The following is a 21,156-nucleotide window of genomic DNA, read 5'->3' as shown; positions in this document are numbered from 1 at the left end:
AATGACTGCATTAGGAGTATAGTTGGTAGGCAATAGGCAATTAACTATTTATAGGTTGTTTCCACAAACACATAAATGTTTAATGGATATATTAAAATAGTTAATTCTAAAAGTTTGTATTTTATAAGCCATAAGTTATTTTAGTTATATTCTTTTAATTTAAAATTTATTGAAATGAATTTTAATTATTTTTTATATTTTAACACTTTATTTATTTTTATTTTATCTTTTACTACATATTTAAATTTTATGAATAATTAATTATTAAGTTAATTTTAGTATTTATAGGTTACTTCTGATTTCTTTTTTGCAGATTAAATTAAAAACAATATCATGTAAATTTAAATAATAACTAATATTTTATTATATATTATTTGAAAATTATATGAACTATAAAACTGTAACATATAAATGTAATAATAATAATTTTCATTCGGTTAGGAAGATTTAGAAGTTATCTCAACAACTTCTTATTATCTCCTATTAAAATTCAAATTCTTAAATAGAAAGTTATTTAATATTTCACATCAATTAAATATATAAATAAGTGTAAATTTTATTTTAAATTTTTTTTTTATAAAATTGAGTTAAATTTAAAAGTTATTTTTTTAACGTATAACAAAGTTATAATTAAAGTTTATACTAATAAAATTTATTATTTATTAAGTGAAACAAAAATTACCCTGTATGTAAAACTAAATTATTTTTAAAGTTTATTATTAGAATCCTAAATTCGAATATATTCTAAAAATATTTATTATTTATTGAATTTATTATATCACCCAATCAAGTTATTGTCATATAACCTATTAGTATCTAATATTATATATATATATATATATATATATATATATATATATATATATATATTAGATAAATACAAATCTTATTTTAAAAACTGATTTTATTGAATTAGGTTAAACTTAAGTTAATATTTTAACAAAAAAAGACTAATAAAATAATGTATTTTCAATCTTGTTATTGACTTAATCTTCATTACTCTTTTAGTAATTGTATTCCTTACATTCAAAAATCAATGCACTTAAAACACGAGGAAATTATATAGTTTAGAAGGGATTAATCTAGTGTAGTGTTTTTCTTTTTAAATTTTTGTTTTTGTTTTTTTTAGATTAAGATAATTAAATTTGCACAATAATGACCATCAGAATATATATTCTCAAAAAATGAAAAATAATTAATCTTATAACATGAATTAATAAAATGAAGATTAAAATAAATACAAGTAAAAGTTAAGTTAATTTCTAACCAGCATAAACATGCCCGGAGTTAATTATTTATGAACATGGACGATTACTCTGTAAAAAAAAAAAAGCTACTAACTTTAGTGTACATTATTATAGTTGTCAATATTGACATCTAAATTAAACTTCTATAAAGGTTTACTTGTAATATATATATATATATATATATAATATATATATATATATATAATATATATATATATATATATAATATATATATATATATATAATATATAATATATATAATAATTCTTTTGAAAAATTACATATTTATGAGTTTCATGATATTCTAAGTAATAAGAACAAAAAATTGGATTCCGGTAATCAACTCATAAATTATTATTAACTTATTTTATTTTTCTCCAACTTAACATAATTTGTTTTTTCAAATTAAATATTGAAATTTATATATTTTCTTTTATCTTTTTATTCTTATTATTTCATATAATTTATAAACTTATAATTTTCTTGCTCTTTCTAAATTAAGTGTTGATATACTTTTATTGTGTCCATAAATATTTTTCATCTATAAAACATACTACAGAGGGGAACAACATTCTTCAGATAGAGTTAAATATATGATTCTGCACTATACAAGTCCACTGATATTTCTAATTTAATACACTTTGATTCTATTATAACGCGTCTGTATTTTCAAGATAGTGTTGTAATGAATTACTATTGTAAATTTAAATTAAACTAAACGTATTTCTTTTATTTTTAGATTAATTGAAGGAAAATATTCAAATGATTTTTAATTTATTTTATTGGAAAAGTTTGTAAAGTATGTAGATAAGTATTGTTTTGAAATAAACGAATTTAAAGTTTGAAGCGGGAGGGTGAGACAGGAGACGAGATCCCCTACAGATTCCACAGACACTCCAAACAATCCCTACCTTTAAATTTCATTTTTTTCATCACAAAACATGATCTAGAGCGTGCACCATGTGCAGTTGTGTAGAGGATTCGGTTCGGTGAAATAGAACACAATACAAAATGCCAACATCCAGAGACACCGAGAGACACAGGTCGACGAAGATGGTGAAACTCTCTATCTCTCACTCAATTTGAAATTAGGGTTTCTCTTGTAATCGCCATCTCATATTCTTAATTTGTTTGCAGGATGAAATCGAAGAGTTGGAACCATTGTTTGATTACAGCCGGGTTCAGCCTGTGAACCCCATTTCCATCGATGGTGCGTTTCTTTTCTTGAAAAATTTAGGCGATTCCAAACCCTTATTTTTACAAGATTACTGTTTATCCTTTTTATTACTATCCTATGGGAGTTTCCGCTTGAATTTGAATGTCTTGTGATGGTCGCAGATGATTTTGATGATGACGAGGATGTGATTTGCCCTGATGGTAAGAAGAGAAAGACTACGGATACTGTAAGTCTTATTTTAGGCTCTGATTTTTACGTATTTTTGCTCTGATTATTGGTTTCGGTTTTGTAACTGTTGAAACTGTTGGGTTTTAGGTTGAGGATGAGAAGAAGACTACTGGGGAAAGAGTCACAGTGGTGAACATTGAAGATCAAGATGATGATTGGTTACCCCCTCCACCAAAGAGTGCAAGTAATTCCCAGAGGACGATTGAAGAGGATTCAACTTTGAAAAAATTGAGGTTGTGTATTTCACTCTCCTTAGGAATTTTTAAATGCCAAATCTTAAGTGTTTGCTATTGCCAATCCTTTTACTCCCCCGTGAAATTATATTGTCATTGTTCTGCGCTGGAATTGGTTGCTCCAACAGTGATATCATAAGATGGGTGCTAGCCTTTTTTATGTTTTTGAAAAGAAAAAAATTGGCCATTCAACCCTAACCACATGAAGCAATGATAAAATGGAATCATTGACACAGTTTTTCATTTTCTTTCTGTATACCTATAATTTTTGTGTGTTAATCATCTGTGGTTTCTTCTGGAGCTGGACTGCCTTTTTCGTTGCTCCACATGTGAACATTACACAGAAAAAGATATGCATGGGTGAATAAAATGGTTTTAATGTTCCATATAATTACTCCCAATCCCTACCCGCTTTTATCTACAGTTTCTAACAGGGTGTTACTTATGGGTGCAGATTAAAGAAGCTGGAACTTGCCTCATTTGCTGAATCAGCAAAACAATTGTTAAAAGATGTTGAAGAGTCTTCTAAATTCGAAGTTAATGATTCGTTGCAGTCTCCGGTGGATGGTGTAGATGAGAAAAGTCTACAGCATTCTGAAAGACCAAAAATCGTCATTTCTGTTCAAGACAAAGATGGAACAAAGCAGATTCGAATGTTCATGGTATATAATTCCTTCAGCTGATATACTTTTTGTTGTCAATGGATGATTCTTCAGCTTGGCGATACAATCTGTGGGTTGTATTAATTGTGTCTGAATTGCATGTGAATCATGCAAATAGTTATCCTATAATTCATTCACAATACGATTCTTCAGCTTGGCGATACAATCTGTGGGTTGTTTTGTATCTGAATTGCATGTGAATCATGCAAATAGCGAAGGATCGTATGAATCACCCTCGTGCAATTCTCCTGCAGTGGGTTGTGACATCTTGCTGTCCAGAGTCATCCGCGTTGTACCTAGCCAGCCATCGTGGCTGGAGCAATAATTTTTGCAAGCGAGATTGCAAGTAAAAGGCTACCAGAGCAGGCAAATCGTGTTGCACTGCAGATCCAGTCTCTGTTCCACTTAAGCTGCTCTTGCTGCTAGTGGAGGGAGATGACCCACAACCCTAAGTTAAAACAGAAATATGTTTTTTTCCTTTAGGAGTTTCTATGTTGTTACAGGTCAAACACCATCCAGTTATGATTTTTTACTATGGGCCATAAGTTTTTATTGGATCACTGGGAAATTCTTCCTACACCCTATATACTTTTCTTCTAGCTCCCTGTAATTATATTTGATGGACAAAACTGCACTTTTGAAATCCTTGACATATTTCGAAAAACTGCACTCTAGTGTCTTTTGATCTAAATATAAAGAAAAAGAATAAAACAAAAGTAAAATATATATTATACATAGTTAAAAATAGACTTTAACCCTGATCAATTTCACAAAACGAACTTGTAATATGGATTTTACACTTAAAATTGTAACTTAGTCTTAACTCTAGTCCTCATCTTGCTGTAGATGAGTGGTGTCTTGAGTGTGAGACTAGATATTTATAGGTATTTTGATAGTGACTTGATAATTGATGGCATGATAGGCCTAACAAACATAGTTAGGATATACTTTGATATCATAATAAAAAGTGAACTTCAAGTCTAGTTCAATCTTACAAAATTGACTTTTACTGTAAGGTTTACATTTACTTATGCATATTAACTTGACCTTATCTTTAGTTAATATAGGATTTTTACAAATTATAAAGTTTTATCTTCAAAATTAAACTAAGATATTTTCTAATCATGCCATTTTGGGAACTAAAAATTATTTTGGAACTTATATATGCTATTTTGTTATCTATTTAACTTCATGCTAATATATGTGTTTATCAGTATCTGTTTCATTTTGTTAAATTGCTCTTAGACCTATGTTTTACTGTTGATAATGAATCTTTCGATTCATTAAACGATGTGATTCAATTTCTGTTTAAGGGTTTGTATCTGATTCAGCTATCATTCGTCGATCTACTGGTATATTTTGTGATATTAATAGTTTTATTTCAGGTAAAATCTAGTTGTAATTTTTGGGATACAAGAGTTGTGTTTCTGTTTTTTTTTCAAAGCTGTTTTTCAATTATAGGTCACTGGACATATTTTCAAAACAGAGTTTGGCCTCTATCCTTACGCTCATCTTTTAATTGTCTCTAGGATGACAAGTTTGAAAGGATTGTCAAGACATATGCCGATAAAATCAAGTGTGACCAGAAACAGATAGTGCTGTCCTTTGATGGTGATAAAATAAGTTCGTCCGAAACCCCTGCTAGCCTTGGGATGGAAGACGATGATATTATTGAAGTTCACGTGAAATCATGTTGATCTAGGTGAGTTATATTCTATCTTTCTGTTTTTAAAAAATCTTTGATTTTGTTCATAGCATTATGATATCTTGCATTGGTAATGTACTTCTGACTTGAAGTAATTGAAGGGTGTCACCTGCTTGCTCACTTTCTGTCATTGTCTCCTGCTCCAGTAGCCGTTCGATTGATTACTTCATTCAAAACGTAATTTGCTTCTTTGCTGGAAATAGTTACAATATCGCCTATACTCATCTGACCCAGGTATTATGGTGCTCAAACTGACATTTTGGACCATGCTTGGGAACCCTTGAAGGTTTTTTGTGTCTGTAGCATCTTTAGTAAAACAAGAACAATTCTAGTTCGTATTTGCAATACTTATTTGTACAGCAAATATTTTGACAGAATAGTTTAGGCACTCTTTTGATAGATGTTTCTTTGATTTGTGATATAGGTCTGTGAAAATCCAGAAAACCTCCCGGTATTTGTGGTGCATTGCATTTTTTTTTTCTGCTGTTTGGTTGATCGTTCAATAGATCTATAAGCGATGAGGTAGCTCAAAGTCGATTCCGAAAATTTAGTTATTTGGTTGATTGTTGATAAGGATGTGAAACAGACATAATACTTGTTCTTCAGTCTCCAGATAGACACACACGTAGGGATTATTTTTAACACTAGAGTACATAAACAAATGCAAACATCATTTTATGGTTACACATTTTCAAATCAGAGATTTTAATTTGTAGTCTAGGATACGTATTAATTTTATTTTTTTCAATTTATTATTCTCTCAAGTTATTATTAGTCAAGCATGTCTCTTGAAGACTGTTAAAATGCTAAAATTTTACGCAAAAATATTCATGCAACTTAAAAAATGAAAAATGGTTTAGAACAATGCATTTTATGCTTAAATGGGAGAGAAATAGAATTATGATAGAGATGAAAAAGGTAACTTTCATCTATTAAAGGCTTAAATGAGTTTTAGTTCCTCGATATTAGATCATTTTTTTTATTCCTTGTAAAGATTTGTATAAATTAGTCCTTTTAAAAACATAACTGTTTTTGTAGTCCTTTTAATACTTTTACAAGAAATAGTCCTACAAGAAACTGGTATTGGTTCCTTTTTATGAACTGTTTCTTAAGTTGTAAGTTATATTTGGGCGTCACCAACGGCTACGTGTAATTAACAAATCCACTTCACACCTGGAGTGACAAATTTTAGTTTATATAGGAATTTAAATTCACGGTTTCGAAATTTTGGATATTACTAAGTTTTTATCGAGTTTTGTTACTTTATTTCATATTTAAATATGTTATCCTTTTAATTTATTTTATTGATTGGATGTGTCAATTATTTTATCTGGAAAACTTGTTTATTTACCGCAACATGATTTATATTGATCACAAAATTTCCCAGACATGTTAACTAAGCAAGAGAACATTTAAGTGAAAAATATAAAAATTTATGAATAATTTGAAATTCAATTAAGCATACTTTAATTAATAATAATAATGATTTACTTTAGCAGATTGTTTTGTTATATTAATTACTATAAAATTTATATTTCTCAAACGACTATATGGAATTTAAGTTTTCTAATACTTGAGTACTTATTAAAATAATTTGGGTGTTACTCCCTCTACCACCTCATTCCCCTATTACTCTTTTCTTTATTTTTTCATTTCTATTTTACCCTTACTAAAATTTTAGGGTTAACATTATTTAAAATCTCATGTGGACATTCATTCTCTTTATCATTTTTTCCTCTTTCTCTTTATTATTTTTTCCAGGTTGCCTCTTACGTTCCACTATCCTTGGGTTGTCTCTCATGTTTCACTTCTTCTCTTTTATAGAATTGTGACGTGAGAGTGTGGTGGACTTTGTGTTTAGTAAGATTGAAAGTAGGGAAAACAATTCATCTTCAGCCGTGAGTGTGGTGGTGCTTCAAGGTGCTGGTTTAGAGGCGTGAGAGGTTCAGAGGCGTGAAGGTGCGTAATAAAACCCTAAAATATAAACCGTATAATCTTTAAACGGATGTGAGCATCCGTCAACGGATGTGAGCATCCGTCAACGGATGTGAGCATCCGTCAACGGATGTGAGCATCCGTCAACGGATGTGAGCATCCGTCAACGGATGTGAGCATCCGTCAACGGATGTCAACATCCGTTTAAAGATTATACGGTTTATATTTTACAGTTTTTTTTATATTAATTTTGAAGATATTTAAATAATATAATTTATATTTTTTGATATATTATTTTTGAATATATTTTGATGTATTTTAATAATGTATTTTTGAGGAGGAGGCATATCAGGCCTATGAAGAAAAAATGGAAGATGAGAAACGGATGTGATGGAGTTTGGGAGAGAATCTGAGAAGGTTGGGAGGTGGGTGAGAAGGGGTAGAAAGATAGATTTTAGGGTTAAAGTAAATAATTAGGATTAAAAAGTAAAAAGGTTATTTTTGTAATTATAAAAGGTTAGTTTTGTAATTCAAAAAATATGTAATAGAATTGAGGAGGTGGAGGGAAAAAATGTGGTGGTGGAGGGAGTAACACCCAAATAATTTAGCAACCATAAAATTTTACTTATGTTAAATAAAAATAATCGAAATCACTTACTATTTTATACTAATTATAATATAATTTTATATTAATTACATCATTTGTCATTTTCTTAATACAAGACAATTAAATAAAATAACAACAGGAATGAACAATTATGTCACCCACTTAATAAAAAATTACAGAATACTTAATTGAAACAATATAAAAAAAGAAGTACTTTAAATTTTCTCAATAAATAATAATAGGAATAATAATAATATATTTTCTATTTTGTAATGACTAAGCAGTTTTTTTATGGTCCATTTGAAATTTGTCATCTACATAATTTTATTTAGACAACTATTCTTTAGTATTACATTTCCGTGATTATTAAACATATTTCCTTATTTTGTTACTAATAAATTTAAAGTGTTTCTTCCTACACCTCACCAGTCTCACCCTGAACCTGTCTATTTTTCTATTATTCCAGCTGTACCCATCTGAAATCCTACACCCCTTTCTTCTCTCTTATCGCAGTGCTCCTCCCATCCTCTGTCACTTTACTTGTTGTCGTGCTTGTATGTGTTGTTTGTATGAATTGTTTGTATGTAGTATTTGTATGTGCTATTTGTATGCTGGGATTGTATGTGCTGGGATGCATTTCTGGGATGGATGAGACGAAAGTTGAGGCCTTAACCCACTGGTTGAGAACACGCTAGTGTTAGAAGAGAGGTTGCAGAACTCTCCACAGTTGGAAGTGTGGTTGAGAGCTCGTCGTACAGTCTAACCACAGTTGTGCGGTTCATATCGCGCTGCAATCAGAAATGCGGCTACCGCACTTGGAAGTGCGGTTTTATTGTTGCCACAACTTGAAATGCGTTCAAGCATTGCTTTTCATTCTTTTTATTTGCTTTATTACATTTAATTGTTTTTTAAACTTGATTTGTTTTTTATATTTTTTATTAGTTTATTTAAATATTAAATTTGTAGTTTATATTTTGTAATTTTGTATTTTACTTTATATTTGATATTTATTTAAATTTTATTTTTAATGTAATTAATTTTTCTTAATTTTAAAATTTAAATTTGTTTGTTAATTTTTTAGTCTATAATTATTTATTGATATTTTATTTTTCAATATGAATTATTATTTAATTATTTGTTGTATACTTTTTTTAGATTTTGATTCGTTTATTAATTTAAATTTAATTTATTGTGTTTATGTTGTTTTTTAAAACTTTTTTTATTGATTTGTTAACTTTTTTTTATTTTTAATTTTTAATTTTTATTATATTTGATATTTATTTAAATATTATTTATAATATAATTAATTTGAAATTTATATTTGTTTGTTAATGTTTTTGAAATTATTTATTTATTTAAATAATAATTATTATGCGTAAATTTTTAATTTTTGATTTATTATTTTGTTTCTTAATTTATTTTTTAATTTTTAATATTGTTGTTATAATTTGTAGTTATTTAAGTATTATTTATTAACTAATTATTATATATTTAATTGATTATTTTAAACATATTTATTATAATAATATATATAAGAAAATGAAAAACAACATAAAACTAAAACACCTAAATAAAAGCATAAAACTAAAACAGCATTCAACTAAAACAAGATAAAACTAAATTTAAAAAACAGCATATAACCTCTCACAAATATAACTCAATGAAACAAGAAAGGAATAAATAAAACAATGGAGAAATAAGGTTGGGGTGCATGCACAAGCACAAGGTTAACATAACAATGAAGAAATGAGATGATGTGCATGCAGAAATTATAAGTATAGTATTAAAGTTGTTGGTGGTTGAAAAATCATTAGATCATTATTACAATATTTAGATTTTATAAAACGAAGGACATAACTGTCAATTGGGAGTTGCAAGACAGGTGAAATGTAAGGAGAAACACTCGTAAATTTACGGAAATACCTTCCTTTTTTTTCATATCTAACACTTTTGAAACATCTCTCTGTATTCAGTGTAAGTAAACAAAGAAATCCATTTCTTTATTCATTTACTCCCTCTCAATGTTTTCTTCTAAGAGCAAAGACATGTTTGAAGGAATTGATTAAAGGGCCATGTCAAACGGGGAGGGTGATATTGAGCCATGTGGAGGAGGCAAATAAGACAATTTTTAATGAGTCATACCTACTTAATAAATTTAAGATCTAAATTTTAAAAGATAAATTGACATGAGACTAAATTTAGATATGAGAATCTTAAATATGATATTGGGTCATAAAAATAAATTTTCTTTTTAAAAAAAAACCTTTTTTCTGAAAGAAATATTCTAAAATAATAAAAATATTTTTTTCATTAAAAACAATTTTTCTTAAGAAATATTCTAGATCAATAAGTAGAAAAGAATCATTCACAATAATTAATACTAAAAATTAATTTATTTTAAGGTAAAGTGCAAATAATATAAAATTTAAATGAAATTTATACTACTATTGTATTTAAAGAAAAAATATACACGGATCTAAAAAATGAGACGATATAGAGGGACTCATAAAACATAGATTAAAACCTCGTAATCATCATTGAAAATGTTCTGATCCCGAAAGGTGTGTTAGTTGGTAAAGAGAGAAGTAAATATATAATTGGAAAAACGTAGAATCTTATCCTAAATAATTTAAAAAAGAGAAAATAAATAATTTTTTTTATAAATTAAAATTATTTTATATAAAATTTAGAGAAATTGTATATTTCTTTTTACAAAATAGACTTATATATAATATCGATTATAAAAAAACTTATTCTTTTAAAATATTCAAGGATATATTTATGTTCCCGAAAAAATTGGTTATCTAAACCTAAATTTGTAGGCCCAACAATGCCACAAAATCCAATTTGGGTCCAGAGTCCACTATTGTCAGTCACGCACATGTAAAATGTTGTCTTCCTCACCCAACTTGCTTTTGCATCTCCAAAGTTTCAAAATTTCCCCTTTTTCTTTATTGTTTTTTCCACACCTTATACTCTCTCTAAATTATTCTAATTACCATAATTTTTTTTTCAGAATTAAAAAATATTTTACTAGTGATAAAAGTATCACGTTAATTCCATTATACAATTTAATATAATAAACAATTAAAGTTTTAGGAAAAATACCACACGGTTGTTTGATTTTTAGTACACATTTATATATAATGTTTGAAAGTAATCAAATAAATTTCAATTATGATTTGGGTTAGTAATTTATGATTTTGCTGTCTGATCTGATTAGATTTTGTCAGTCCATTCCAAGGAAGTAACTAATGTTCTTGTTAGAGATGATAAAATAAAGAAGAAAGAGGACATAAATAGATAACAAACAAATGGAGGAAAAATGCTTTAATTCGAAAGAAATAAATGAAATAAAAATAATTTTATATATATTAATATATTCATTTATTATTTTTAATAATATTTTTGAATTATTTATAATTATTATAACAAAAAATCAACTCCTTTTATAGTCCATCTATATAAAAAAAAAAAGCATTTATTATAAAAACAACAAAAACCATCGTGTTTTTCTTTTTCTCTTCAGACAATCACTCATCTCCTTTTTGTTTCCATACCGACTACCCCATCACATTCGAACAAACCAAACGAAAAATTTAAAATTTTAAAAGAATATATATTATAAAAATCAAAGAAAATAAGACTAAATAAAAAACAAACTTGATCTTATAATGAGAAATAAACAATAAATATGTAAAACTGTCACAATTTTTTTATTTCTTTTGTTTATCTCATTTTTAATTTTGTTTTCACGGTGTATTTTTATTTTTTATTTCAAACAAATATTCAAATAAAAAATATAAAAAAATTGACTACTTTATATAATGAAAATAAAAAATATTACATTAAAATTTTTCAAAGGATCTTTTAGTTTAATTGCTGTAATTTTCTCCTCATAACTAAAAAAAAGTCATCCAAAGAAAGAAGCCAACATCAAACAATTTCTTTTTTACCAAAACCAAATGCAAAACGAAGACAAAAGCTAAAAAGATTATTTAAACCTTAGTATTTGATTAACAATATATATATCTCACGGTAATTAACCTTTTCCTTTTCTTTTTTTTGTGTTACAGAGTAAAAAGTGGATGGAGGCTTTTATTATTAACAGTGTTATCTGAAAGGAAAATGACACTTGAACAACCATTTTTGACAACATTTAGACACGCGCACACGTGTCAAAATCTGAGTGGTCCATTTTCATTTAATTTTTCCAACTGGACCACTCAGATTTTGACACGTGTGCGCGTGTCTAAATGTTGTCAAAAATGGTTGTTCAAGTATCATTTTCCTATCTGAAATCATATTACACTGATATAACACCTCCTACACTTTTCACGTCAATCCAAACAACATTTATTGTATGCACTGTCAATCACCTACAACGCAATTCAATGCTATTTTTTATTTATCTTTCTACATTATCTTCTCATTTGTGTCTAATAAATAGCTTCATCCACTTGTAATAATCATTACAAAGAATAATATAATTTAACTTAAAAAAAATGATGTAATATAAAAAAAAGTATGATTAAATAGATTGAAAAGAGTTACAGAGTACTTGTTTGTTGTAATGTAAATGGAGTGAAAAGCTCGTGACCCAACGTGAGACACGAGGGGTGTGGGCCCGGGGTGGCTGATCCGGTCCGGCTCATCCCATTACGCGAGTTCGGATTGGCCCAACGCGGCTAACCATTGGGATTACGTAACCACCACATTCACATGCACTATACATTGGATAACGTCCTGGTGGACCCCACTTCACCACATCGCTCTTCCATGCTGGAAAGTTCCATCTCTCCATTGTACACGTCACCTCCCCCAATTGGGTAAAGCCTGCAAGAACGCATGACTCATGCTTCCTTCCCTTTCTTCTTCTTCACTGCACAGCGAGAATAGCACTTTTCGCTGCTTTCTCTTTGCTCTCTTCTACTTTATTTTATTGGGAAACAGTCGTAGGTAGAATCTCTTACTTCCTTTTCACTTTTCCTCCTTCTCAAAAGTCAACCCTCCATGCTTCTCTCGGATTTCTTGTTCATCGTTGCTTCCACTCACTGGTTTCTAAACACTCTTTTCCCTGCTTTTTACTTTCTTTGCTTTTTTCCTCCCTGCTTTTCATCACGAAAATTATATTTAATTTAATTCGCCTTGTTTTTGTTTGTTTGTGGTGGTTTTCTCATCTTCATTCATTTCTGCTATAGTTTTTGCTACTCTTTTGGGAGGACAGAGTGGTGAACTATGATTACTCAGTGTCCTCTGATCTGGGTGTTTTTATGATTCAACTATCATACCATTACAAGTTCTTGAGTTTTATTAGTCGTGTGGGTAAATTCTGGATTTTTGAAATAATTCTTTTGGATTTCTAATCTATTTGGACCAACAGGTAAGACATGGACATTTGAATCGCTTTTTTCTTTCCATAATAGTATATTGAGTAAATAGTATATCCACTGTCAGTGTTCACCTTTATTCTGTTATGAATTGTTACATACAGTGCATTTGTCATTTTGTTTTTTTATAGTAATCACTTTAAATGTTATATTTATTATGATTTCGGATTATTTGTATCATCATGATTTCTGAATAGCTGACAATTTTTTTTTTTATATTTTCTGGTTTATTGAAGATAAACTATTTTCCATTTGTATCTTGTCAAAGGACTGTTTTATCATTCTTAATAGTCTTCTCATGGTTTCACAGGTATAACTGCATTTCATGTGAAGCTATTCTGCAATTTCCTTTTTTTCTTCTTAAGCTTTAAATTCTATTGACCCTGTGCGATTTTTTACAGCTTGTAAACCTTCACAGGGCAACAACTGATGTAAGGCGAGATATTGCCTTTTGCATAAAAGGACTCTGCAACCCTACATGGACCACCTGAGCTGATATCTGGATCTTCTTTATTTAAATTGCTGTCTATGCAGTATGAGGTTTTGTAATCTCAGAACCTTTTTCATTATTGGAATTGAAGATTAAGGAAATGGACAAGGTTTGTGAGTTCTGCACGGCCCTGAGGCCACTTGTTTACTGTAAAGCTGATTCGGCATATCTTTGTCTATCCTGTGATGCGAAGGTGCATTTGGCAAATGCTTTGTCCGGCCGGCACCTCCGGAACCTTGTGTGTAACTCATGTGGACATCATGTTGCTTATGTTGTATGTTTGAACCACAAAATGTTAATCTGTCGAGACTGTGATAAAAAATTGCACAATGTTTCTTTATCACACCAGAAACGAGCTATCAGGAGTTTCATAGGTTGCCCTTCTGCTAAAGACTTTGCAGCACTCTGGGGGTTTGAATTGAATGAGATTGAAAACTGTGCCAGTCAGGATCAGTTTGATTCAGTTTCCTGTGTTTCTGCGGAATTGAATGTAGCACAAGTCTCAGGAAAGCCTGATATTCAAAATGAGGTCCCTTCACTGCTAGCTGGGGCCAAACTTGATGAGGAATCGACCGGTCAACAAGGTCAGGTATGCAAGATAGAGTTTTAATATCTCATTTATTGTACTGATGAAAGTTTCAGATTTTACTCATTTGAGCATTACTTTAATAGCTAAAGCCCTCATGATATAAAATTTAGTTTTATGTCACCGAAGTTAGTTTTCCATTATAATAAATATAAGATGGCTTTATTGCAAACCATCTGGTACTTCTGAAGTGATTGACTTTAAAAGCACGTACATACATGTATATTAAAGTTTACGAGTTTGTTTTCCATACTTTGAGAGAATTAGAGGAGTCATTATAACGAGTTAAGAGTAGAACAGGATGTACACTGTTATTGCTTTCAATTTACTTTAAATGGATGCAATAATAGACTACTTGATACTTTAGTTCCGAAAGTTATAAAGTAACTGATAATCTAGTACTGGTTTTATAAAAAAATGTCAGTTAATTTAGTCTCTCAAATTGGTTCCCACAGTTAATTTGATCTTTTAGATTGTAAAATCAATAATTTAATCCCTGAATTTAACAACCACTGTCAAGTAAGCTATTTAATTTAACAACTATCCATCAATTTGGTTCTTGAAATTTATGGTGTGTTTGCTTTGGTAGATCTACGGTTTACGGATGCGAATGAGTATCGTGCTTTAGGAGATTTGCAGTGATTAGAGGGAGTGGAATTGCAGGTTAGGAGAGAGAATGAATTCTTGCATAGGTGAAGAGATTTGAAGAGATTCATGGTGGTTTTACTGAAGTGTCCTTTGTGTATTTTTGAATTAAGGTTATGCATGGAACTGATGGTGTAGTTGTCCTGGTGGTTTTATAAGGCTGTCGTTGGTGGTTTTGTGGTGTTGGAGTTGTTCTCTGTGTGAGGTGTTGGTGGTGAGAACAGATTCTCTATAATGAGAATCGATTAGAGAATTGACAGTTTTTTATTTTCTGAGAAATGGGTCCACTTTTGATTTAGTTTTTATTAAGAACTTAAATTTAATAATAATAACAATAATAACTCACATTCATTTTAATATAATTAACACTAATTATTTATTTTAAATTACTTTTATATCTAAGGATAAAATGATAATCTTTTATTTTTATTCATTAAAATATATATATAAATAACAAATTTAGGAGATTTGTTCATCTTTCGTTTGATCCAAATAACCCCACTTTTACCATATTTTTCCTTTAAATTCATTCTTTAAATCCATCTTCAAATCCAAAAACTGCATATGAAACCACTTATTACCAATAAAGTGAGAGGCTGAATTGACTGATACACACTTACAATCAGAAACCAAAATGACTTACATTGAAACTAAAACAAGTCCAGGGATTAAAATTTCTTTTAACAATTCCAGAGAGTAAAATAATTAATAATTTTTATTTTGGAAATTGATTTGATGGATCCTCTTGTATTGGATAAATGATAGAAACTACCGGTTTATTAAATCTTGAGCAAATACAAGGAATGGTTTGTGCATTCTCAAATTTAGGAATTTGCAACATGTTTTTGGCCAAATTGGTGTTCCTCACTTTGTAAATCTCTTGTAGTTGCTAATCTTCCTTCCTTTCTCTTTCTATGACAACCACTTGTTCAGAGCACAACAATTACTGGAAGGTGTAATTTAAAATCTACCCTTAAGTATTTACTTAAATTGTAATTTTTTTTTTCTAGTCCCAATTCAACAAATCAAGATAACAAATAACATAATTTGGATGTACATGTCTAATTAATTAGCAAAAGGAACAGCTTCTATCATATGTATAAATGCAACCCATATCTTTTCCGCTTTTGATACAAGTTAAAATGTGATGTATCTCAATTTTTGATATTGTTTTGCAGATATTGCACAATCATCAAGAGCGTCAAACTATTGTGCAGCAGATTATTGATCTAAAATGGCTCCAACAAAATGAGGAGATTGATTATTCTGCGAAGATCAGTAGGCTAAAAGAAAAAAAATCATCACCTTCATTATATCACACTCTTAAGAAATTGGACGAAAAATTCAATGGTCAAGCAAAAAATTCCCAGGATTTGGCTACTGATGTTCTGGAAAAAGACTGTCCTATTGTGGAGCCGAGTACAGAAACTTTGCCTTCCACTTTTTCTCAACTTGATAATTTATCTTCATCTTCAATTATCGATCTTCCCTTGCATGGAGAATTGTTCTGGACGTGCAGAAGTCCACTTCGAAGTAATCAGGTCAGAGAATTATCTGTTTGAAGACCACTGGTTTTAACCGCTGTTCTTGATATGAAAATATGAAGTGTTAACTTCTCCTATTTTGCACCTTGCTTTGGTGAGATGCATCCCTTTGGTTACATGAAAATATGAACAAGTACACACAAATATGCAAAAAATGTTTCAGACAAATCACAACTTTTTTCGCTTGCAGTTTGAAAGAGAACACTAGGTTTTGTACATCATTGGATAATATATTTAGTATATGATGAATAATTGGGAACATAGAACCGAGCAATAAAAATAAAAACAATCGAAAAATTCCATATTTGATGTTAAATTATTAAAGATAAGCTATCATCAAGGAGGCAGATATTATGCCTTGTATAGGTAACTCAAAAGGGCACTAAATCTCACCAGACAAGCAACGCGAGCTTAAAACTCAAGTATATCTTGTCTACACTGGGAAAGAAAACCACAATCTAGCTAGGGATAAGATATCCCAATTCTCATTCAACTAAATCCTAACTTCTGATATTACGGATATTCCCTCAATCCTGATTATAAACCGCAATTCACATTTTCTGCTACATTACAAATCATAATTTAATCTAATACAATTTCCCCATACTGCAATAAGCTTCCACCAGTTATAATTGTAATACATTTCTCCTTTTCCTTTATTACAAGATATTAATAAAAAGCTTTATGATGATGTCTGTGTAGCCAGCAAGGACAAACAGAATTACACATTGATGAAAAGCTGAAAGGACAAACCGGACCAACAAAAACCGTACATAAGAAAAGCATATTATGCTAGAAATAAAACAGGATATATTATGCTAAGAAAAGAAGTGATTTTCATATATAATTACTGAAACCGGTATTGGTTTCATAATATAAGATTAATATCATTCCAAGATTTTCCTAACAGTGAAGGTCCTCCTATGCAAAGGCTTTAACTTGTGTCTTCCAGGCCTATCCTAGTTTAAAGAAAAATTGGGTTCAAGCTGAAAAAAATAGAAAATCATACAAACAAATTTCAGCCAGCTTTTGAATGTCTTGAACAGGAGTTTGGTTGGAAAAATGCCAAATTAAACATGCTCTTGATAGGGTTTCTAAACTTAAATCGGTATCATAGAAAGTTTGGAAATTTTGTTTCAAACATAGCATGCTGGCTTTTTAATCTTAGACCTTCCTCCCAATCTGTCAGTGACAAGAAAAAGGAGTTGAATGTCAGACATATAGTAGCATAGGCAGACACTTGTTTTGCTGTGTGTTTGTGACTGCTCTCGCATTTGATTCATTTAAATTTGGTTGACATTATATTGATTGTTCAGTATCAAACATTTGGTCAACTTTATACTTGTCAAAATGGAAATTTCTTTTTGTCAATGTTGCAGCTGTGGTCCCAAAATATTCAAGACCTCGGTATATGTGAAGAACTTGTTCGTCTAGATGATTTTAACATCCCTGATGTTGACTTAACTTTCCAAAACTTCGATGAATTATTTGGAGGAGATCAGGATCCAATTAGAATATTGTTTGATGATCAAGATGTCTCCTGCTCTTCTTTAGAGAAGGATAAGTCAATCGACAAGTCAGATATTGACAATCTAAGTGCAATGGAGGTCTGAATTTCTTCTTTATAAGTCAACATATTTTCATTCCTTCTTAGTGTGTTGATAGTCGTAGGGCTACATCAGACTATAACGATTAGAGAAGAGCATCATAATATTTATCAACATGAGCAGAATGTGAACAGTCATTTATTTTTTTAAGGCTAATTTTAAAGGACAAAGGGCAATATTAATGCAGAGTAATAATTTTATGCAGAACAGTGCACTTCAGCTGTTTTCTTTCAGTGGCTTATCACTTCTTGCATCAAAAGCGGAAAATGTGAAACTTTCAAAGTTTAATTTTTTTCTGATTCATGGTTTTGGTTATACCACACATTTTTTTTTTTTTGGAAAGCATTCAAACACAAATACAGTTGCAACGGTACCATAGATACAGTAAAACTGTTAATATAAGTTTCCGCAACCATTGTATTTCTGAAGCTATTTATAACCATAACAGTTCAAAGAAAAGCCATAGAAGAAGAATTGGAGGACTGCTGTATCCACCCATGTGATGCAATGAGTTAGGTCCATAATTTTGTTATATATGGTGCACATGTTTTGAAGCCCCCATGTTTTTATAGTAAGCTTTAGAATAAAAAAGTCATTTTGTAGTTTAAGGTTAATTCCAGTTTATCTTCATCAAAATCACCTGATAATGTATTCATGAATAGTGGATCAAGCTAAGGTATACGAAGTCAAGGTAACATCAACGAGATACCCGGTCTCCAAAATAATATACCTATTAATTGTACTATTTTTTTTTTCTGTCATGAAAGGATTCTTCGGCTTCTGCATCCATTAATCTCTCCCAATCTGATCATGAGAACAAGGATATGAACCCTCTCGGCCAGTACTGTCCAGAAAGCATGGATCCTACTCATGCAACTCAACCATTTGATTCAGCTATACCCTTATCTGTTTTGGGAATCAGTCTGGAAAGCAGTTTCACACATGAGGACGGTATCCTTTCTCCCTACAGTGAAGGGAAGGCTTATTCAGGTAGTTAAATTGAATTGAAGATTGCACATGTGGAGCCTAAAGGAAATGTCATATAAAGAGAAAAGGTCTCAATTGTGAGTTCTGAGTGCTAAGTGTCCCACTTTAGCCTATGTTTAGTTGAGTCATTTTAGCATGCCATTCAGTTATCGCATACCTGTTAGTTCTTTATCTCAGTATTGTCAATTTTAACATTCGAGTTTGTTTTTGGTACCACGTTGATCTATTACCAGCAATAATGCATTTTATCCCTGGAAATATTAAGTTGATATTTGTATTTTATCAATTTTTATTATATTTATATTCTTTCTGCTTCCAGGCATGAGAAGCAATTTCGACTTCTATCCAGGAAACCTGGAGCTAATGTAAGAAAGAGAGTGAAAGGCATTCCTATGACAGAAATCATTTGACTTTTGCATATTCATGCTGTAGATATCTCTCTCTCTTCCAGATTGTTCCTAATCATGAAGCATTTGTTCACTTGATAAATTGATTCACTCACATTTTTTCTGTTGATAATATATTGTAAAAGTATAGCATCATAATATGTACTGCTTATTCAGAAATATATAGTTAATCTGTGTATGTAAATACGAACAAATTCTTCTCAAATTTGAGTTTTCTTCCTCTTAGAAGTCTAATAATCTTGACAACTCAATACCATGGACATTATATACAGCGGAAAAAAACTCTACAAACAGGTATTGCAAATCTACAAGTAATAATACAAACAACTACTAAGAATTCATTCTTTGCAATATACAGTCCTTTATTAGTTAAAACTTATCGAAAAATATAAAACTAAGACAGATTTACTAAATTTCGTGTTAGACATGTCTAAATATGTGATTATCAATAAATTTCATCTAATGAAAAAAAGAAAACTGTATAAAAGAGTGTCTGACCAAGTTTATTGTTATTATTTCTCTTGATTATATTGATAAAATAAAAGAGCCTGGGGACCTGTTTCGAGAGTGTGTAATCTACATGCACAATACTGCCGGTTTGCAAGGTCTTTTTGGTTCTTGATAAATGATATGTTTGTTGCTGTACCTGCAGATCTAGGGACTTGTTTTGGTTTCTCTTGATAGCTAAGTTTAGTCAACCCCATTGCATTTTTTTCTTGACGTTTGAACTCTTAAGCCCTATTACAGAATAATGTACCTATACTCAACAGTTATGTTTCAATTCAATCAAAGTTAAGGATTATGCTGTACAACTAGAAGCAGCCATTTTCAGTGGCAGCTCTATGCATTGAGAGTAGTAGAGAAAGGGACATTTATGATTTGGTCTTTGGACCTTGATAAAACTTAAGAACAACTAATTCAGCTTTTAGCAGTGTGACGAAAGCTGTAATGAAAGGGAAAGATAATCTGAACATTGTTTGTTTTATGAAAAAACAATATCTGAGAAGAATTGTGTGGCTAACTTAACAACCATGACACGTGGGAAAGAGTTTATGTATTGGCCATTGAGAAAGAAATCAACGTGAGGATTTTGAATAAGTGTTATTTTATTCAACAAACATTTTGATACCAGATTTTGATGGAGTAGCGATTAGAGGAAGAGGTTGTTGTAAATGTGATAAAGAAGCAATCCCTCTAACCAAATAGAAAGACCATGATTTCTTTTCTTTTCTTTTCTAAATGAATGTCAACCTGTCTTAATCCACTTCATGACTTGAAAATGGGAAACCAAAGCCTAGACCACCAGCCAGTACCCTCCTTCAAACTAACTTCAAATTCAAGCATTATATAATCAAATGCTGCCCTAACCGCAACTGCACCTTGAATACGCCCTCTAAACTGTCTTCGCCTCTTATATTATCTTTCTGTTAGAACCAAAGTTTATTTTTTCTATTTATGTCTATCTTCAAAACCAACAATAAATCATACAACGTGGACCCCCATCTACCAATTTTATGTCATTCACTTTTTACCACAAATAAAACCTATAACGTTTTATTTTCCCAACTTTATATGGATGTAATTTTTTATTTTCTTCTCCAAAGGGTTTTTTAAATATATGAATAATTTCTATGGTGATCATTAATATTATTTTGAATTTGTTAGCTGTTATTGTTGATAATACAAAAAATTAAAACATTTTTTAT

General features: G+C 30.1%; 2 protein-coding genes across 16 annotated transcripts; both read left to right on the top strand.

The window, feature by feature from the left end:
- Positions 1-2,105: 2,105 nt before the first annotated feature.
- Positions 2,106-5,733, top strand: LOC124828242 (uncharacterized). Of its 8 annotated transcripts, none has more exons than XR_015781453.1 (8): positions 2,106-2,303; positions 2,385-2,457; positions 2,586-2,650; positions 2,740-2,885; positions 3,340-3,547; positions 5,077-5,249; positions 5,402-5,486; positions 5,677-5,733. XR_015781453.1 is itself a non-coding variant. In XM_088095951.1 (7 exons), the coding sequence occupies exons 1-6, from the start codon at positions 2,259-2,261 to the stop codon at positions 5,242-5,244; spliced, it is 705 nt and encodes a 234-aa protein (XP_087952077.1). In that variant the 5' UTR covers positions 2,106-2,258; the 3' UTR covers positions 5,245-5,249; positions 5,487-5,733. The 8 variants fall into 8 exon arrangements, 5 of the variants coding, with proteins under 5 accessions (XP_087952077.1, XP_087952076.1, XP_087952075.1 ...); XR_015781452.1 differs by having other exon boundaries at positions 5,399-5,486; XR_007027999.2 differs by having other exon boundaries at positions 5,345-5,486.
- A 6,870-nt stretch (positions 5,734-12,603) lies between these two features.
- Positions 12,604-19,644, top strand: LOC124828243 (putative zinc finger protein At1g68190). 8 transcript variants are annotated; one of them, XM_088096361.1, is made up of 7 exons: positions 12,676-12,753; positions 13,421-13,494; positions 13,586-14,263; positions 16,084-16,446; positions 17,829-18,056; positions 18,824-19,046; positions 19,363-19,644. In XM_088096361.1, exons 3-7 carry the CDS (start codon positions 13,775-13,777, stop codon positions 19,410-19,412), a joined length of 1,353 nt encoding a protein of 450 aa, XP_087952487.1. In that variant the 5' UTR covers positions 12,676-12,753; positions 13,421-13,494; positions 13,586-13,774; the 3' UTR covers positions 19,413-19,644. The 8 variants fall into 8 exon arrangements, with proteins under 8 accessions (XP_087952489.1, XP_087952487.1, XP_087952490.1 ...); XM_088096359.1 differs by lacking the exon at positions 12,676-12,753 and adding an exon at positions 12,766-13,177; XM_088096362.1 differs by lacking the exon at positions 12,676-12,753 and adding an exon at positions 12,798-12,851.
- The last annotated feature ends 1,512 nt before the right edge of the window (positions 19,645-21,156 follow it).

Source organism: Vigna umbellata, chromosome 8 (assembly GCF_029865625.1).
Source record: "Vigna umbellata cultivar VRB3 chromosome 8, Vumbellata_1.0, whole genome shotgun sequence".
NCBI lineage: Eukaryota > Viridiplantae > Streptophyta > Magnoliopsida > Fabales > Fabaceae > Vigna > Vigna umbellata.
This window is presented reverse-complemented; position numbering and strand designations above follow the sequence as displayed.

Bases quoted from the DNA above. Each gene is read 5' to 3' on its own strand.
- LOC124828243 (XM_088096363.1), top strand. From the start codon at position 13,775: ATGGACAAGGTTTGTGAGTTCTGCACGGCCCTGAGGCCACTTGTTTAC. The intron at 14,264-16,083 runs GTATGCAAGATA...ATTGTTTTGCAG, and splicing joins CGACCGGTCAACAAGGTCAG to ATATTGCACAATCATCAAGA. The intron at 16,447-17,828 runs GTCAGAGAATTA...TCAATGTTGCAG, and splicing joins GTCCACTTCGAAGTAATCAG to CTGTGGTCCCAAAATATTCA.
- LOC124828242 (XM_088095951.1), top strand. From the start codon at position 2,259: ATGCCAACATCCAGAGACACCGAGAGACACAGGTCGACGAAGATG. The intron at 2,651-2,739 runs GTAAGTCTTATT...GTTGGGTTTTAG, and splicing joins AGAGAAAGACTACGGATACT to GTTGAGGATGAGAAGAAGAC. The intron at 3,548-5,076 runs GTATATAATTCC...AATTGTCTCTAG, and splicing joins AGCAGATTCGAATGTTCATG to GATGACAAGTTTGAAAGGAT.